The sequence below is a fragment of the Lissotriton vulgaris genome, chromosome 8 (genome assembly GCF_964263255.1).
Source record: "Lissotriton vulgaris chromosome 8, aLisVul1.2, whole genome shotgun sequence".
Taxonomy (NCBI): Eukaryota; Metazoa; Chordata; class Amphibia; order Caudata; family Salamandridae; genus Lissotriton; species Lissotriton vulgaris.
The window spans coordinates 117,059,706-117,077,926 of NC_141696.1; the positions used below are offsets into that span (position 1 = coordinate 117,059,706).

Below are 18,221 nucleotides of genomic sequence, written 5' to 3' on the forward strand. Positions count from 1 at the left end.
CTATGTAAAGATCCCAAAGATGTATCCAAAGACGATACATCATCCATCGGCACAGGAAATTACATCATTGCACCCTGGACGACTCCCCCCACCCAGGACCTACTTAATGACAGCTGCAACATGGATGCACATTGGATAGGCCGGAGTGCAGAATGTGCCCCAAAGGAAGGCCCATCTGCCTGGACCATGCCCAGCACCAGGAACCCAGGTCCAGTCATCTTCCAGCACTCCTTAGGTCACTAGACCCCGCATGCTGTTCCCCCAAATGCTCCTACACGCACCTGACACCACAGTAGGAGCTTTCAACTGTACCCACTCCCAGTGCTCCAGCAGCCACCCACCCACAACTCCACAACACTATTAACACCCCGTCCCAACACATACACCACACAAGAACCAACAACCCTACACTCCCACCCTGCACCACACACCACAGCAAACCCTCAAGTCAACACCCACTTGCATGCATGCTTCTCAACACACAATCACTCAGCAAACACACAAGCGAAATATGGGACCTTCTGAGCAGCGACGCACCTCTTCATCACAGAGACCACTCATCGGCTCCGGACCTTGCTATGGCAATCCCGGTGGGCAACAAGATCACTCAACAGAGCTACCTTCACAAGCCAGGAGTAGGGCTTGCTATCAAGTACATGGAATCCATCAAATGCACAACATCCCCAGAGAAGGCCATCCCATTTACGGGTCACGTGTACTTCAAGCTGCAACGCTCTAAAAAATTTGACCTGAACTGAACCCTCGCCTTCCAAACACCCAGCCACGAGCCATCTTTATGAACCTCATCACGAATTTGTCGCTCCACTCATTCAACTCCAAAGCCTACCTTTTTCTTGGTGACCTCATCTTTCAACTGGAAGATCAGAAGACCCCTGCTCCACAGCACTCTTCGAAAGCTTGAGGAATATCAAACTCAACTAGCTTATCACAGAACCAACACACACCACAGGACACACACTGGACCCCATCTTCACCACAAGGAACAGCATCAAATCCAACTCCATCACACAGGTCACATGAACCGACCAACTCCATCATCCACTTCCAAATCAACACATCTCAAGTCAACACACCTATCAGGTTCAGCACTCCAAGCCACAGCAAAATCACAGAAGCAGACTGGCTTAGCACCCTCAGTACAGATCAGCCTAGCACCACAGACAACCTCGACAAGGACATCAACAACTTCAACAACTGGATCAAGAACTGCGCAGACTCCCTTGCACCCATCAACACCAACAAGCATAATGGATAAAACTAGCAGGCCACGTGGTACTCAGAAGACATCCAAGACATCATACAACACTGTAAACAGCTAGAAAGGAAATGAAGAGCCAGCCATAACACCACCGACAGAACTACCTACAAGGCTGCACTCAGATGCCACCACCAGCAAGTCAGAGATGGCAAAAAAAAGCACTAGTGGACCGCATGAAGGGAAGCTCCAATAAATGCAAGGAGATCTCAATCATCCAGGATTTCACTTCACCTTCAGCCACTGTCAATAACTTTGCTGCCTCCCAACAACTCTGGGACAACCTACTCAACTTCTTCCACAGCAAAATTGCAAACATCTACAGCAACTTCACACACTAACCCAACCCCAGAGAACTCATCTCTAACCCACCACCAACCAAGGTGGTCACCTGACCGAATGGACAACCCTCACCAGAAACAACACAGCAGCAACCAAGCAGACCATCCACTCAGGGGTCCTAACAGACCCATGCGCCACCACATCTACAACCTGGGAACATTACCAATAAGCACCACCCTAGCCCACATCATCAACGCCTCCATCACGTCCTCCACTTTCCCAAATGAATGGAAACTTGCAGAAATCAATGCTCTCTTCAAGAAGCCCACAACCAACCCAAAATTAACTGAGCAAATTTTGACCCAGAACCACAGCCCCGAAGCAGCACTCATCGCGGCCACCAACAACATTCAAAACATCCTGGACCAAGGAGCAACATCAGCCTTCCTCTTGCTCGACCTCTCCGTGGTCTTAGAAACTGTTTTCCACAATAACCTCATCAAAAGAATCCATGAGATTGCTTTACAAGAATCCACCCTCAAATGAATCTGTTCCTTCTTCATGAGAAGAACCAAAAGGGTCAGGCTGCTACCCTTCTCACCAGTGACCAATAAACTGATGTGTGGTGTCCTACAACGATCGTCGCTCAGCCCCACTCTTTTCAACATTTACATGATACCTCTTGCCAACATCATCCATTCACAAGACATCACCCTCATCTCCTACGCAGATGACACCCAACTCATACTTTGCCTGACGGACAAGACAAACACAAGCAGAACCAACTTCACCAACTGCACGACCACGGTAGCACTGGATGCAAATGAACTGTCTGAAGCTCAACTCCGACAAGACAGAAGTAGTGGTCTTCGGCAACAAGACCTATATCTGGAATTCCACCTGGTGGCCCTCTGAGCTAGAACCACCTCACAGACCATGCAAGAAATCTAGGGATCATCCTAGATTACAAGCTCAACATGATGGCTCAAGTCAATGCAGTGTGCACCTCCTGCTTCCATATCCTATGCCATTCTGTGAAAGATCTTCAAATGGTTTCCTCAGAACACCAAACAGGCCACCAGACAAACACTCATCACCAACAGACTGGACTACAGCAACACTCTCCACACTGAAATCTCCAAACAACTTCTACACGGACTCCAGACTATCCAGAACGCAGCTGTAAGACTCATACAGCATCTCCCAAGCTGCAATCACATCACACCGCACCTCAGGAAGCATCAGTGGTTCTCAATTCACAAGCGCAGCCAATTCAAACTTGTCACACACACATACAGAGTCCTACACAACAAAGGACAACAATACCTGAACAGCTGCATACACTTTTACCAACCAACCAGATATGTATGCTCTGCTTCACTCTCACTCGGACACACTGACCGCATCTGCAAAAGCAAAACTGGAGGCCGCTCATACTCCTACATTACACCCAAGTCATGAAACGACCTCTCTCAACACATCGGAACCTCCTCCTACTCACTTCTTTAGTTACACAAGAAGCTGAAGGCCTGGCTCTTCATATGAGCACCTTGGGACCACACACCTACACACCTTGCCCAAGCGCATGGATTCCCTCTCATGTGATTAGTGGGCTATACAAATAAACATAACATACCTAGACACGGGTGAAAAAGCCTCACACCTGCTCCAATTGCCTCCTCTAAATACTGTTGTGCGGAAGCTTCTTTGTCTTAGCAATGCTATTTTTATAGTTAATGTTGATCAGATAGGGCTGCTACTGGAGGGGTCTCACAGGTCCCGCCTGATCCCGGAGGGCTCCTGTAAGATTGAGTCTCATTTTCTCTGGGTCCGGAAGGTGTGGATCTATCCCAATATTAAACAATGAGGTGATTTTAATCTCAGAAAGCGAAAACCTGATGCCCCAATGGTCCAGGGTGGGATGAAACCTGTGAGGGGTGCCAATGCGAAGAATGTGGAGTGCCCACCCCCACATCTCATTAATTTCAATAATAAAATAGAAGCGGGGCCCAGGCAGCTTTTAAAAATGAATGCATTCAGTGCATATGATAGGTGGCAGAGCATGTCCTCAAAGACTAGGAGCGCTGGGCCCTCCCGTCCCTCACTGTAGGTGAAATGGGGCCCTGAGTTACTCCCCGGCAGTGGGCTGGCACATTGAGGGCAGCAGTGCACTGGGACTCTATCAAAATCGAACAACATTCACTTGACAGGGGAAGGGAGCACCTGAACAAATTATTACTGGGGCATGTATAGTAATTGTCGAACCTCACCTCCTCGAGATCACTAGAGTAAAGGATGATACATTTAGATTTCAGTTTTGATGAAATAAATGGGTTTTGTGCTTGAGTGTGTCTGGGTTGCTCAGTTTCAATGAGTGAACTTTAGGGCTAAGTAAGAAGTTTATTAAGGCTGATGAAGGAATAGCCTTTGAACTCAGTCAGTTATGTCAATAATGTTTCAGATATTAGGTTGTGAGTGCCCATAGTGTCTTTCTGGTTCGAATTGACGTTGAATAGTCCCAGTTTAACATGAGAGCTGGTTTCGCCTGCTGGTCTGAACTTGCACATAGTTAAGGGAGTTGACAGTGAGCAATCCAGCCTCGGTTGTTTTCCTGAGTGCCATACGAGGGCGCCTGGTTGAGGTTTGTCATGATGGAGCTGGTCTTAGGGAGGCTCATGGCCTGGGAACTCATTCCCATTGGAATGACATAGATGTGATCTGGACCTCTATGGAGGAGGTCTAGTGGTGTGAGAAGGAGCAGTGGAGTCACTTTGAGGAGCTGCAGATCAATCAATCGGGTGTTTGTATAGCGCCGCTACTCACCCGTGAGGTTCTCAAGGCACAGGTGAGGTGTGGCGGTACAGTGGATGATTGCCTTAGTAATTTTTTGCTTGTTTGCCTAATTTGTAGAGTGTCTTTTCTAAGGCTAATTGGACCTTTTCATTGGGCTGGAAGATGACAGTTCTGTTGGTGTAGATGTTGGTTGTGAGATTTCCAAGGCCACTGGTCTCTCTGGACTCTCTTAGTTTAGTCACTTTCAAACTTGTGTGCACAGCTTCAATGAGTGTCTCTAGCTACACTCTGAGATTGGAATTTTCTTGTCTTTTCCTTGCCCTCTTGGATATTGTGGTAGTTGTCTGGATGTCTGAGAAGCTCTCGCCAGGCACAGGCTTGCAAGTGGGCATGCTAATGCCTCACTTGTGCTGGTGCCAGGAGTCTCAGGTTTTGCACAATTTGATGGTCTGGTTTGGTTTTGGTGAAAAGGAATATCAGTAGGAGGTGGAAAAAGGAGCTGGGGTGTCTGGAGCGTGTAGGTTGGAGTGGTGGGTATTTGTAACCGGCAGCTGCTGATTGAGCAGGATTCAGTGTAGTCAGATAATATGTCAGTTTAACAGGAGTTGAGGATGTCTGATTTGTATGTAGAGCTTTACACAATGTTTGTACCTTTTCTAAGCACTGTGCTTTACAGGTGCTATTATTACCCAACTTAATGCTACTTAATTTGCCATACTCGGACAGATGGAAGACTGGGCTGCCTCGGCAAGGTACAGACTTGTGATCTGACAATCGCTAATTGTTTCAGAGGGGAGAGTTAAAAAAACGAAAGACAGCTTTTCACCTTAGAGCTCTCATACTTGAGGAAAGGGCATTCCAAGACAGACATGCAACAGAAAACTGGTGTATAGCCACAAGCATGTGAGTTTGTGAATATGGGCCATATGTATCAAGATACCAATTAGTGATTCTGTAATAGCGATTTTTAAGAAATCGCTATTTCAGAATCGCTAATTGGTATGTATCAAGAAAATTGCAATTTTTTAGCGATTTCTTGATATTCCTTAATTGCGAATACCGCAAATTGCGAATTCGCAATTAAGGAATACTTTCCCATTCATTTCTATAGGCTTCCTGGCCCATAGGAAGGAATGGGAATTTATTCTTAATTTGCAATTCGCAATTTGCTAATCGCAAATTGAAAATAATTTCAAGGGTGCAGGGGTGTCCAAAGGACACCCTGTTGCACCCCTGAAATAAGTATGGGTGCACATGTGGTGCACATACATGCCATGCCCTAAGGGCATGTATGTGCGTCACATAGCACTTTGAAAAATGCAAAAATGGGCATTTTTCAAGAAATTCGCAAATTACCACCAACTTGAAGTTGTTGTTAATTTGCGATTCCTTAGGGACAATTAGCAATTTTTTTTAGCTTCATACATTGCATTTAAGGAATCGCAAAATTTGCGATTCCTTAGATGCAATTGCAAAATAAGGAATCGCAAATTTTGCGATTCCTTATTTTGCACCGGATTTTCATTCATACATCCCATTTAGCAAATTCGCATTCGCAAAGGCCGAAATTCTGCGAATTTCGGCCTTTGCGAATGCGAATTTGTATGATACATATGGCCCTATATTCTGTAACCTTCACGGCTCTTTGACACCTGGGATGCAGTTGGATATCTACTGTTGACCAGGGTAGAAGTAAATTCTTATACATGTGGGAATGGGGAGGAAAATCTTCCAAAATGTTGTATGCGGGTAAGGAGTTTTGTCACCTGGAAAAATATATTCCACATTGAGAAAATATTAGTAAGTGGAAATGTACTTTTGCTAAGCATTTAGACATGTGTGAAGCATACACATTTACATACGTGCAAATGCTTACAATTATGAGCACTTGTGGAAAACTGTAAATGTTGTAGCTTTCCATCAGCATACCTGTATTTTTTGTAAGAATACAAAAACTGTATAAAAAAATTCCAAACGTAGATGTAAATGTACAGAAGTTAATTTATTTCTACTTTGTTTGCAACTTTTGCCTTGAGTGTTCTCTTTATGAACTCCCATGCAGGGGACAAAATTGCTTTATTAAATTGAAGCATGTTAATAGGTGTTCCATTTTTGTACTTGAAAAACATCATAAACTAGTGGTAGAGCCACTTATAGATGCCAAAACTGATTACACTAGTGTCATCTATGCTGGATGGCGAGCTCCCCAATAGCAGGAGTAAGTTTAAGCTCATGTGCCTGGGCCGTAGCTGTTGCAAATCATCTGGCACTGTCTTATCTTAGACCAAAAATGTTCCATTTTTTCCTGTCCTTGCTCTTTTCTTTTGTGGCTCAATCATGAGGCAATCAGTACAAACGTTTTTCCCTGGACTTGATGTTAAAAACCAATCTTTCGCTATGTTTAATTACAGATCACGAACAACAAATATAACTTGGTTGTCAAAAATACCACACAATTTAGCTTCAATCACAATACTTAGAATCTCATGGATATTTAATAAAATACACATAAAATCCTATTAACATTTGTTGACATAATATATCATCCATTGGACCAGATACATCATCTCAAACATTTGGTCCAACGATAACATAAAAAACAACGTATACAATCAAAGTACTTAAAAAGGTTGTTGTGTCATCAAAGTATTAAAAAAGGTTATTGTTTAGTACTTTAATTGTGAATCCCTAATTAGTTCACACCTGCTGCCCTCTTGTAAACTCCATATGAACTGGGTACTGGCATGAAGTACTGATAGGAGTTTGTAAGTCTAAGACACTGCATGCAATAGATGAAATCTGTCAGTACGGTGGTATTACTTTACTCATTCGGGTACTGGGAGAACAATATGCCTTTGCAAGCCATTTGATTTAGATTATCACACTAATAAGAAGTATGCATGCAAGTTTAATGGTTTAAGTAGTAGATGTGAAAAAAGCATGAACATTGTATGTTCTTCTCTAGATACACAGAAGAGGATGAGCACAAGATACAGCACTGCTTCTGTTACACGTCGACAGTCCTCACCAGCACCCTGGCATTTCAGAAGGAACAGAAACTGAAATGTGAATGCCAGGTTTGTGCACACTCCTACCTCTGGTGTCTTGTCTTTTGCTGTGGTATGCTATGTCGTGTTCTGTTTTGTTGTGATGTCTTGAGCAATGTCAATACCTATTCACTTTAAACGCAAACTGCTAAGGAGTTTTAAAGGTTGGCTTAGATCACATACCAAATTTCTCTATGAATTACTCTTTTAAGATATCTTGAAAAAGGATAAACAGTTTTGATTAAACACAAAGGTATATTAAGTGCATTTTATTGTGCAATTTATTGTCAGGGACTTCATTATCATTATTATTATTCATGGTTCATTTATCATGTTTTCAATTAAAGTAATTATAGATGAACACTTCCGATCTAGGATGATCATAAAATCATAAGCATATCCATGAATCAACAAGTGTTTTTGTGAACTGTGACTACTCAGATGAGACTAGTTCTAGTTTATCTGCCTAGCGCCAATGTAGACACACTTGTTTCCATGTGTACTGCACAACACAGCACACATAGAAACAGCAAAAACGAGGAGAAGTGAAACATTTCTCCTTGTTGCTCCTGTTTAAGAGCAGGTTTTCTCTGGTCTTAATGTTGGCGATGCCTCCTATTTACGCTGCCCTTGTAAATATGGGGCAGCGTCGAAATCAGTGGGTCTTGCGGTGGAACACCCACCGCAACACTCATTGCTCTCCCCTTTCACTCTAAGTATAGCATGAAAGTTTGCCTTATTTAGAAGTCAGTGTTAAGCCTCATTAAGTGGCATAATGCTGCCTTGTTAATAAGGCAAAGCCCCTATCGCCACCACAATGTACGAAAAAGTGACACTAGGGTGGCGATAGGGGCTTGTAAATATGCCCCTCTGTTTTGCGTTAAGTTTTGGCATACATTCACCCGCAAAGAACTTTATGAAATATACCTCCAAGTGTGTAGTCACGCTGCACTCATCAGGCTCTCTGCTATGCTGTTGAATCTCTTTGTCAAATTCACCTGTGTATGCTCTCAGACACCAATAATTCACAACGTTTCACCACTTATGTAAGAATGCTTGCCAGCCTTCAGCAGGGCAGCTTGCAGGTTTGATATGAGAAGCGCTTCCTATCTGGAAGTGTAGCCATTTGCTAAGTTGCTAGAATAGTTTATCTAGCATTACATAAATAACATAGTTGAAACATTTTGACTTTAGTATAGTATTTTCGCACTGGCTATCCTGTTTGTGTTTACATAAGGAGCCATAAGTAGCCCTATTGCTAATAGCAAGTGCGGAGACACACCTTGTTTGTCTTTACATTTACTAGTAGTTGATCCCCCTTTGTTATGTTATGTGATTGTGCTTTACAAAACTGCCCAATTCCAATTACATATTAAATTCCAGCCTACACTGAGTTTTTGTCGCTCACTATTCTCCACGCGGTTCGTGCCTGCATTTCAGTGTTTCAAATACTCAACAAATGTGTGGGTCACCTGGGGAGCCAGCAGAGATTGTTATATTAATATCAGGCCTGCATCATTTGTAAGTGCTGAAATAACCAATATCTCCATTACCCAATGCAACGGTACCCAACGTACCAATGTTGAAAGGATGGGTGAGTGGTTTGGCTTTGACAAAATTTGAACTCATGACCCCCAAACATTATGGACCGGCGACAATTTAACTCATTGACCTAAATTTCTGCATTATGTTATGGTATGGTATACTATGCTATGGTATGTTACATGATGCTAAGATATTCTGTGTTACATTGGTCTACTTTATGCTTTGCTTTGTCCTGTAATTTTATATTGTCTTATTTTAGTTCTTTCACATTGTTTTATAACACTCCTGCACAATAAGGCATCTGGGCACTTTGAATGTAACACAAGCTTCCAAATAGTTGCAGTAAACTTGGCACAACTCTTTAAAGTTTTAGAATCAAAGGAAGAAGCTTGTATTAGTGGAAGAGTATCAGATTCGGACAAACAGGTCAACAAACTGTAAGGTATTTTTGGGAGATCGAACTAAGGATGCGGTTGAAGAGACTGCATTCTTGGAGCTTTCTGAAGGCGAGGAGGGCGGATGGTGTTCTTAGACTGATGGGGAGGGAGCACCAGGCAGCGGTCCCAGCTCCCATGAGAGAAAGTGTCTGGGTATGAGATGATCTGAATCTGGTGATCTAGACTTTTGAAAAGGTACGACTTCTGAGGCCTCTTAGTCAGCTGAAGATGGGGAGAAGATCTAAAGACACGTACAGAGCTCTCGTCCACTAACGAAATGAGTATCCATACATCTATTTCAAGGCAGCCAGCAGATCTTGCGGAGAATAGGCATAATGAGGTCAAATTTACGGGAAGTGGTGACCATTCTGGTCGCTGAGGGGAGTGCTGCTTCAAAGTGTGCAAGGATTGATTGTGGAACATTTCACCAATTCCCGAAGTCCAGCCTAGCGATCATAAGAGTGAGTAGCTACCTTTGGGTCATCTGTGAAAATAAGGTTTCTAACTTTCCTCAAGGATTCAAGGAAGAAGTTTATGGATTTTGCCAAACTAACAATATGCAATATAATATTTTTTTGTAAGGTCCAGAATAAATCCAGGCTCTTTTACTCTGGAGGAGATTCGGGGTAAAAATCTGTCGATGTTTAGGGGCTCATTATTGAGGCCACACTTGCACTTGGGAGGTTATGTTATGATATCTTATATTAGGTGCCTTTGTATCGCGCTTTACTACCATTTGTATGATTCCCTAGCGCCTTCAGAATCTGTGAAACTTAAAACAGCTTATGGAATTTTCTCCCATGCATGATGAGTACTGCACATGAGCAGCTGAGGAAGAGCTTTCAAGCTTTCAAGGGGCTTCACCTAGGCAGGCAGCTGTCTCCTGCTTCCCTTGCATGTAGTCGAGCTGCTTTGCTCTTCAGATGTGTGTTTCAAACTCCATTAATCTGCCCTCTCATCCTTTAGTGTTGTCACACAGGCAGCCTTTCTATAGCTCATCATTGGCTTTCTTTTGAGCTGGTTTGTGCAAGGAAGGGCAGTTCCTTCTTTGGTGGTGTATTTCAATGTTGGCGTGATGTACTCGGCTTCTGGCCACAGCAACACTTTTCTGTTTAACAAGGATACTTCTTCTTTGCTTGGATTCTTTTGATTCAGAAGCATACAATACCGATGACTGGCATTAATGGCATTCAAAGACCTATTTGTGGAAGGAAATTGGTACCCAGAAGTGCCTCAGCGCTAAAAAATATTGTTTTATGTTATTTATATTTGCAGCTGGAAATTGTCACTTTCTCACACTACTTTACTGCAGCCAAAATGTTTCTTGGAGAACAACAGTCTGTCAACAATTGCACATTTTTTGATGATGCACTCTAGTTTCTCACCTCACATCCGCCATTCACCTAGATGCGACTTTTCTTATCTGCTTTTCTGTTTCAAAAATCATTAAGCACATTTCTTGGAGCAGAGATGAGAGTGGCCCTCTCCATCCCTTCCATCATGTAAAGGGTTGGAAGAGGAGGGGCTCTTAAGATGTAGCCCATAATTGAAGGCATTGTCTGGGACCCAATGTCTGTCATTATAGAAACATCCCGACCCACCAGGTTCATCAGTGAAGACCCCACCTCTATAATTGACACCCTAGCAAGAGCCAACTCCTTTAATGAACACACTGCCAGTGCTCTGCTCTCCATCAAGGAAGACGCCCTATCTTCATCACTGGAGACAGCTCCAAGATCCCCAACCTTATCACTGAATACATGGATCACTGACAGAGTATCGGAAACAGAAATATTGTATGGACATAATATTCTGTCAAAAATATCTAGGACCAAAATATCGAGAAGGACGTGCAAATAGGTAAGTATAGATTTACTATTCTTAACTTCTATGTACCTTGAAGATAGAAAGATTATTAGGGCACATATATGTGGAGTTATGTATAGTAAAACTTTGTTTACCTATAGAAACTTACCTTCATGATATATATGTCCTCGATATTCTTGATACAATATTTCGGTCCACAATATTTCTGTTTCTAATATTCTGTCTAAATACCAAAAACACATGCAGAATCCCCCCAATCATCAATGACGACCGTGAGTCCATTATTGAAGACACACCCAGACCCACACCATCATCAATGAAGACCCCACAGAAGATACACTCTGATACCCACCTACTCTATGGCTGAAGACAATGTCTTATCCCCACTTCCATCACTGAACACACTATATAATCCCCACCTCCATTACTGAAGAAACTGTTTGAACTCCACATCAGTCTTTGAATATATTGTCTGGTACCCACTCCCATCACCTAAAACACACTCAGATCCCCATCACGGAAAACACTGATGAGTCCTCCCCCTCCGGCACTGAATACACTGTTGTATCCCGGCATCCATCACTGAAGACACTTTCTGATTCCCATCTCCATGATCATCCAATGATCATCATTGGATCACAGCCTGCATCACTAAGACACCATGTGATCCCCCACCTCATCACTGAAGGCGCTGTTCGAGTCCTATCTCCATCAATGAAGACACAATGCAATCTCCAGCATCATTCACTGAAGACACCCTTGCATCCCCACCAGCACCCCGGAAGACAGTGTTGCATCACCCCTCCATCACTGAATATGCTGTCGCATCACCCCTCCGTCCCTGAAGATGCTGTCGCATCCCCACCTGCATCCCTGAAGACACTGTCGCATCACCCCTCCATCACTGAAGATTCTGTCGCATCACCCCTCCATCCCTGAAGATGAAGTCGCATCAGCCCTCCATCACTGAAGATGCTGTCCCATCCCCACCTGCATCCCTGAAGACACTGTCACATTAACCCTCCATCACTGAAGATGCTGTTTCATCACCCCTCCATCACTGAAGATTCTGTCGCATCACCCCTCCATCACAGAAGATGCTGTCGCATCACCCCTCCGTCACTAAAGATGCTGTTGCATCACCCCTCCATCACTGAAGATGCTGTCGCATCACCACTCCATCCCTGAAGATGCTGTTGCATCACCCCTCCATCACTGAAGATGCTGTCGCATCACCCCTCCATCACAGAAGATGCTGTCGCATCACCCCTCCGTCACTAAAGATGCTGTTGCATCACCCCTCCATCACTGAAGATGCTGTCGCATCACCACTCCATCCCTGAAGACACTGTCGCATCACCCCTCCATCACTGAAGATGCTGTCGCATCACCCCTCCATCACTGAAGATGCTGTCGCATCACCCCTCCATCACTGAAGATGCTGTCGCATCACCCCTCTATCACTGAAGATGCTGTCGCATCACCCCTCCATCACTGAAGATGCTGTTGCATCACCCCTCCATCACTGAAGATGCTGTTGCATCACCCCTCCATCACTGAAGATGCTGTTGCATCAACCCTCCATCACAGCAGATGCTGTCGCATCTCCCCTCCATCACTGAAGATGCTGTTGCATCACCCCTCCATCACTGAAGATGCTGTCGCATCACCCCTCCGTCACTGAAGATGCTGTCGCATCACCCCTCCATCACTGAAGATGCTGTTGCATCACCCCTCCATCCCTGAAGATGCTGTCACATCACCCCTCCATCACTGAAGATGCTGTTGCATCACCCCTCCATCACTGAAGACGTTGTCCCATCACCCCTCCATCACTGAAGATGCTGTTGCATCACCCCTCCATCCCTGAAGATTCTGTCGCATCACCCCTCCATCCCTGAAGACGTTGTCCCATCACCCCTCCATCCCTGAAGATTCTGTCGCATCACCCCTCCATCCCTGAAGGTGCTGTCGCATCACCCCTCCTTCACTAAAGATTCTGTTGCATCACCCCTCCATTCCTGAAGATGCTGTCGCATCACCCCTCCATCCCTAAAGATGCTGTTGCATCACCCCTCCATCACTGAAGATGCTGTCGCATCACCCCTCATTCACTGAAGATGCTGTCGCATCACCCCTCCGTCACTGAAGATGCTGTTGCATCACCCCTCTATCACTGAAGATGCTGTCGCATCACCCCTCCGTCACTGAAGATGCTGTCGCATCAACCCTCCAACACTGAAGACGCTGTTGCATCACCCCTCCATCACTGAAGATGCTGTCGCATCACCCCTCCATCACAGAAGATGCTGTCGCATCACCCCTCCATCACAGAAGATGCTGTCACATCACCCCTCCATCACTGAGGATGCTGTTGCATCACCCCTCCATCCCTGAAGACGCTGTTGCATCACCCCTCCATTACAGAAGATGCTGTCGCATCACCCCTCATTCACTGAAGATGTTGTCGCATCACCCCTCCGTCACTGAAGATGCTGTCGCATCACCCCTCCGTCACTAAAGATGCTGTCGCATCACCCCTCCGTCACTGAAGATGCTGCCGCATTACCCCTCCGTCACTGAAGACGCTGTTGCATCACCCCTCCATCACTAAAGATGCTGTGGCATCACCCCTCCATCCCTGAAGACGCTGTTGCATCACCCCTCCATCACAGAAGATGCTGTTGCATCACCCCTCATTCACTGAAGATGCTGTCGCATCACCCCTCCATCACTGAAAATGCTGTTGCATCACCCCTCCATCACTGAAGATGCTGTCGCATCACCCCTCCTTCACTGAAGATGCTGTTGCATCACCCCTCCATCACAGAAGATGCTGTCGGATCACCCCTCCTTCACTGAAGATGCTGTCGCATCACCCCTCCTTCACTGAAGATGCTGTTGCATCACCCCTCCATCACTGAAGATGCTGTTGCATCACCCCTCCATCCCTGAAGATTCTGTCGCATCACCGCTCCATCCCTGAAGACGTTGTCCCATCACCCCTCCATCCCTGAAGATTCTGTCGCATCACCCCTCCATCCCTGAAGGTGCTGTCGCATCACCCCTCCTTCACTAAAGATTCTGTTGCATCACCCCTCCATTCCTGAAGATGCTGTCGCATCACCCCTCCATCCCTAAAGATGCTGTTGCATCACCCCTCCATCACTGAAGATGCTGTCGCATCACCCCTCATTCACTGAAGATGCTGTCGCATCACCCCTCCGTCACTGAAGATGCTGTTGCATCACCCCTCTATCACTGAAGATGCTGTCGCATCACCCCTCCGTCACTGAAGATGCTGTCGCATCAACCCTACAACACTGAAGACGCTGTTGCATCACCCCTCCATCACTGAAGATGCTGTCGCATCACCCCTCCATCACAGAAGATGCTGTCGCATCACCCCTCCATCACAGAAGATGCTGTCACATCACCCCTCCATCACTGAGGATGCTGTTGCATCACCCCTCCATCCCTGAAGACGCTGTTGCATCACCCCTCCATTACAGAAGATGCTGTCGCATCACCCCTCATTCACTGAAGATGTTGTCGCATCACCCCTCCGTCACTGAAGATGCTGTCGCATCACCCCTCCGTCACTGAAGATGCTGTCGCATCACCCCTCCGTCACTGAAGATGCTGCCGCATTACCCCTCCGTCACTGAAGACGCTGTTGCATCACCCCTCCATCACTAAAGATGCTGTGGCATCACCCCTCCATCCCTGAAGACGCTGTTGCATCACCCCTCCATCACAGAAGATGCTGTTGCATCACCCCTCATTCACTGAAGATGCTGTCGCATCACCCCTCCATCACTGAAAATGCTGTTGCATCACCCCTCCATCACTGAAGATGCTGTCGCATCACCCCTCCTTCACTGAAGATGCTGTTGCATCACCCCTCCATCACAGAAGATGCTGTCGGATCACCCCTCCTTCACTGAAGATGCTGTCGCATCACCCCTCCTTCACTGAAGATGCTGTTGCATCACCCCTCCATCACAGAAGATGCTGTCGGATCACCCCTCCTTCACTGAAGATGCTGTCGCATCACCCCTCCTTCACTGAAGATGCTGTCGCATCACCCCTCCTTCACTGAAGATGCGGTCGCATCACCCCTCCATCACTGAAGATGCTGTGGCATCACCTCTCCATCACTGAAGACGCTGTCGTATCACCCCTCATTCACTGAAGATGCGGTCGCATTACCCCTCCATCACTGAAGATGCTGTGGCATCACCCCTCCCTCCCTGAAGACGCTGTTGCATCACCCCTCCATCACAGAAGATGCTGTTGCATCACCCCTCATTCACTGAAGATGCTGTCGCATCACCCCTCCATCACTGAAAATGCTGTTGCATCACCCCTCCATCACTGGAGATGCTGTCGCATCACCCCTCCTTCACTGAAGATGCTGTCGCATCACCCCTCCTTCACTGAAGATGCTGTTGCATCACCCCTCCATCACAGAAGATGCTGTCGGATCACCCCTCCTTCACTGAAGATGCTGTTGCATCACCCCTCCATCACAGAAGATGCTGTCGGATCACCCTCCTTCACTGAAGATGCTGTTGCATCACCCCTCCATCACTGAAGATGCTGTGGCATCACCCCTCCATCACTGAAGACGCTGTCGCATCACCCCTCATTCACTGAAGATGCGGTCGCATCACCCCTCCATCACTGAAGATGCTGTCGCATCACCCCTCCGTCACTGAAGATGCTGTCGCATCACCCCTCCATCACTGAAGATGCTGTGGCATCACCCCTCCATCACTGAAGACGCTGTCGCATCACCCCTCATTCACTGAAGATGCGGTCGCATTACCCCTCCATCACTAAAGATACTGTGGCATCACCCCTCCATCCCTGAAGACGCTGTTGCATCACCCCTCCATCACAGAAGATGCTGTTGCATCACCCCTCATTCACTGAAGATGCTGTCGCATCACCCCTCCATCCCTGAAGATGCTGTTGCATCACCCCTCCATCACTGGAGATGCTGTCGCATCACCCCTCCATCCCTAAAGATGCTGTTGCATCACCCCTCCATCACTGAAGATGCTGTCGCATCACCCCTCATTCACTGAAGATGCTGTCGCATCACCCCTCCGTCACTGAAGATGCTGTTGCATCACCCCTCCATCACTGAAGATGCTGTCGCATCACCCCTTCTTCACTGAAGATGCTGTTGCATCACCCCTCCATCACAGAAGATGCTGTCGGATCACCCCTCCTTCACTGAAGATGCTGTCGCATCACCCCTCCATCACTGAAGATGCTGTGGCATCACCCCTCCATCACTGAAGACGCTGTCGCATCACCCCTCATTCACTGAAGATGCGGTCGCATTACCCCTCCATCACTGAAGATGCTGTCGCATCACCCCTCCATCACAGAAGATGCTGTTGCATCACCCCTCATTCACTGAAGATGCTGTCGCATCACCCCTCCTTCACTGAAGATGCTGTCGCATCACCCCTCCTTCACTGAAGATGCTGTTGCATCACCCCTCCATCACAGAAGATGCTGTCGGATCACCCCTCCTTCACTGAAGATGCTGTCGCATCACCCCTCCTTCACTGAAGATGCTGTCGCATCACCCCTCCTTCACTGAAGATGCGGTCGCATCACCCCTCCATCACTGAAGATGCTGTGGCATCACCTCTCCATCACTGAAGACGCTGTCGTATCACCCCTCATTCACTGAAGATGCGGTCGCATTACCCCTCCATCACTGAAGATGCTGTGGCATCACCCCTCCCTCCCTGAAGACGCTGTTGCATCACCCCTCCATCACAGAAGATGCTGTTGCATCACCCCTCATTCACTGAAGATGCTGTCGCATCACCCCTCCATCACTGAAAATGCTGTTGCATCACCCCTCCATCACTGGAGATGCTGTCGCATCACCCCTCCTTCACTGAAGATGCTGTCGCATCACCCCTCCTTCACTGAAGATGCTGTTGCATCACCCCTCCATCACAGAAGATGCTGTCGGATCACCCCTCCTTCACTGAAGATGCTGTTGCATCACCCCTCCATCACAGAAGATGCTGTCGGATCACCCCTCCTTCACTGAAGATGCTGTTGCATCACCCCTCCATCACTGAAGATGCTGTGGCATCACCCCTCCATCACTGAAGACGCTGTCGCATCACCCCTCATTCACTGAAGATGCGGTCGCATCACCCCTCCATCACTGAAGATGCTGTCGCATCACCCCTCCGTCACTGAAGATGCTGTCGCATCACCCCTCCATCACTGAAGATGCTGTGGCATCACCCCTCCATCACTGAAGACGCTGTCGCATCACCCCTCATTCACTGAAGATGCGGTCGCATTACCCCTCCATCACTAAAGATACTGTGGCATCACCCCTCCATCCCTGAAGACGCTGTTGCATCACCCCTCCATCACAGAAGATGCTGTTGCATCACCCCTCATTCACTGAAGATGCTGTCGCATCACCCCTCCATCCCTGAAGATGCTGTTGCATCACCCCTCCATCACTGGAGATGCTGTCGCATCACCCCTCCATCCCTAAAGATGCTGTTGCATCACCCCTCCATCACTGAAGATGCTGTCGCATCACCCCTCATTCACTGAAGATGCTGGCGCATCACCCCTCTGTCACTGAAGATGCTGTTGCATCACCCCTCCATCACTGAAGATGCTGTCGCATCACCCCTTCTTCACTGAAGATGCTGTTGCATCACCCCTCCATCACAGAAGATGCTGTCGGATCACCCCTCCTTCACTGAAGATGCTGTCGCATCACCCCTCCATCACTGAAGATGCTGTGGCATCACCCCTCCATCACTGAAGACGCTGTCGCATCACCCCTCATTCACTGAAGATGCGGTCGCATTACCCCTCCATCACTGAAGATGCTGTCGCATCACCCCTCCATCACAGAAGATGCTGTTGCATCACCCCTCATTCACTGAAGATGCTGTCGCATCACCCCTCCATCACTGAAGATGCTGTTGCATCACCCCTCCATCACTG

The 18,221-nt window shown here is 46.8% G+C and overlaps 1 protein-coding gene across 1 annotated transcript in view; it reads left to right on the forward strand.

Annotated features, from left to right (window-relative positions):
• Positions 1-18,221, forward strand: part of PDE2A (phosphodiesterase 2A) — a 1,077,000-nt gene that overhangs the window by 958,432 nt on the left and 100,347 nt on the right. Inside the window, exon 13 of the mRNA XM_086933797.1 lies at positions 7,317-7,428. Within this exon, the coding sequence (XP_086789923.1) occupies positions 7,317-7,428 (112 nt within the window). The remainder of the gene's footprint in view (positions 1-7,316; positions 7,429-18,221) is intronic.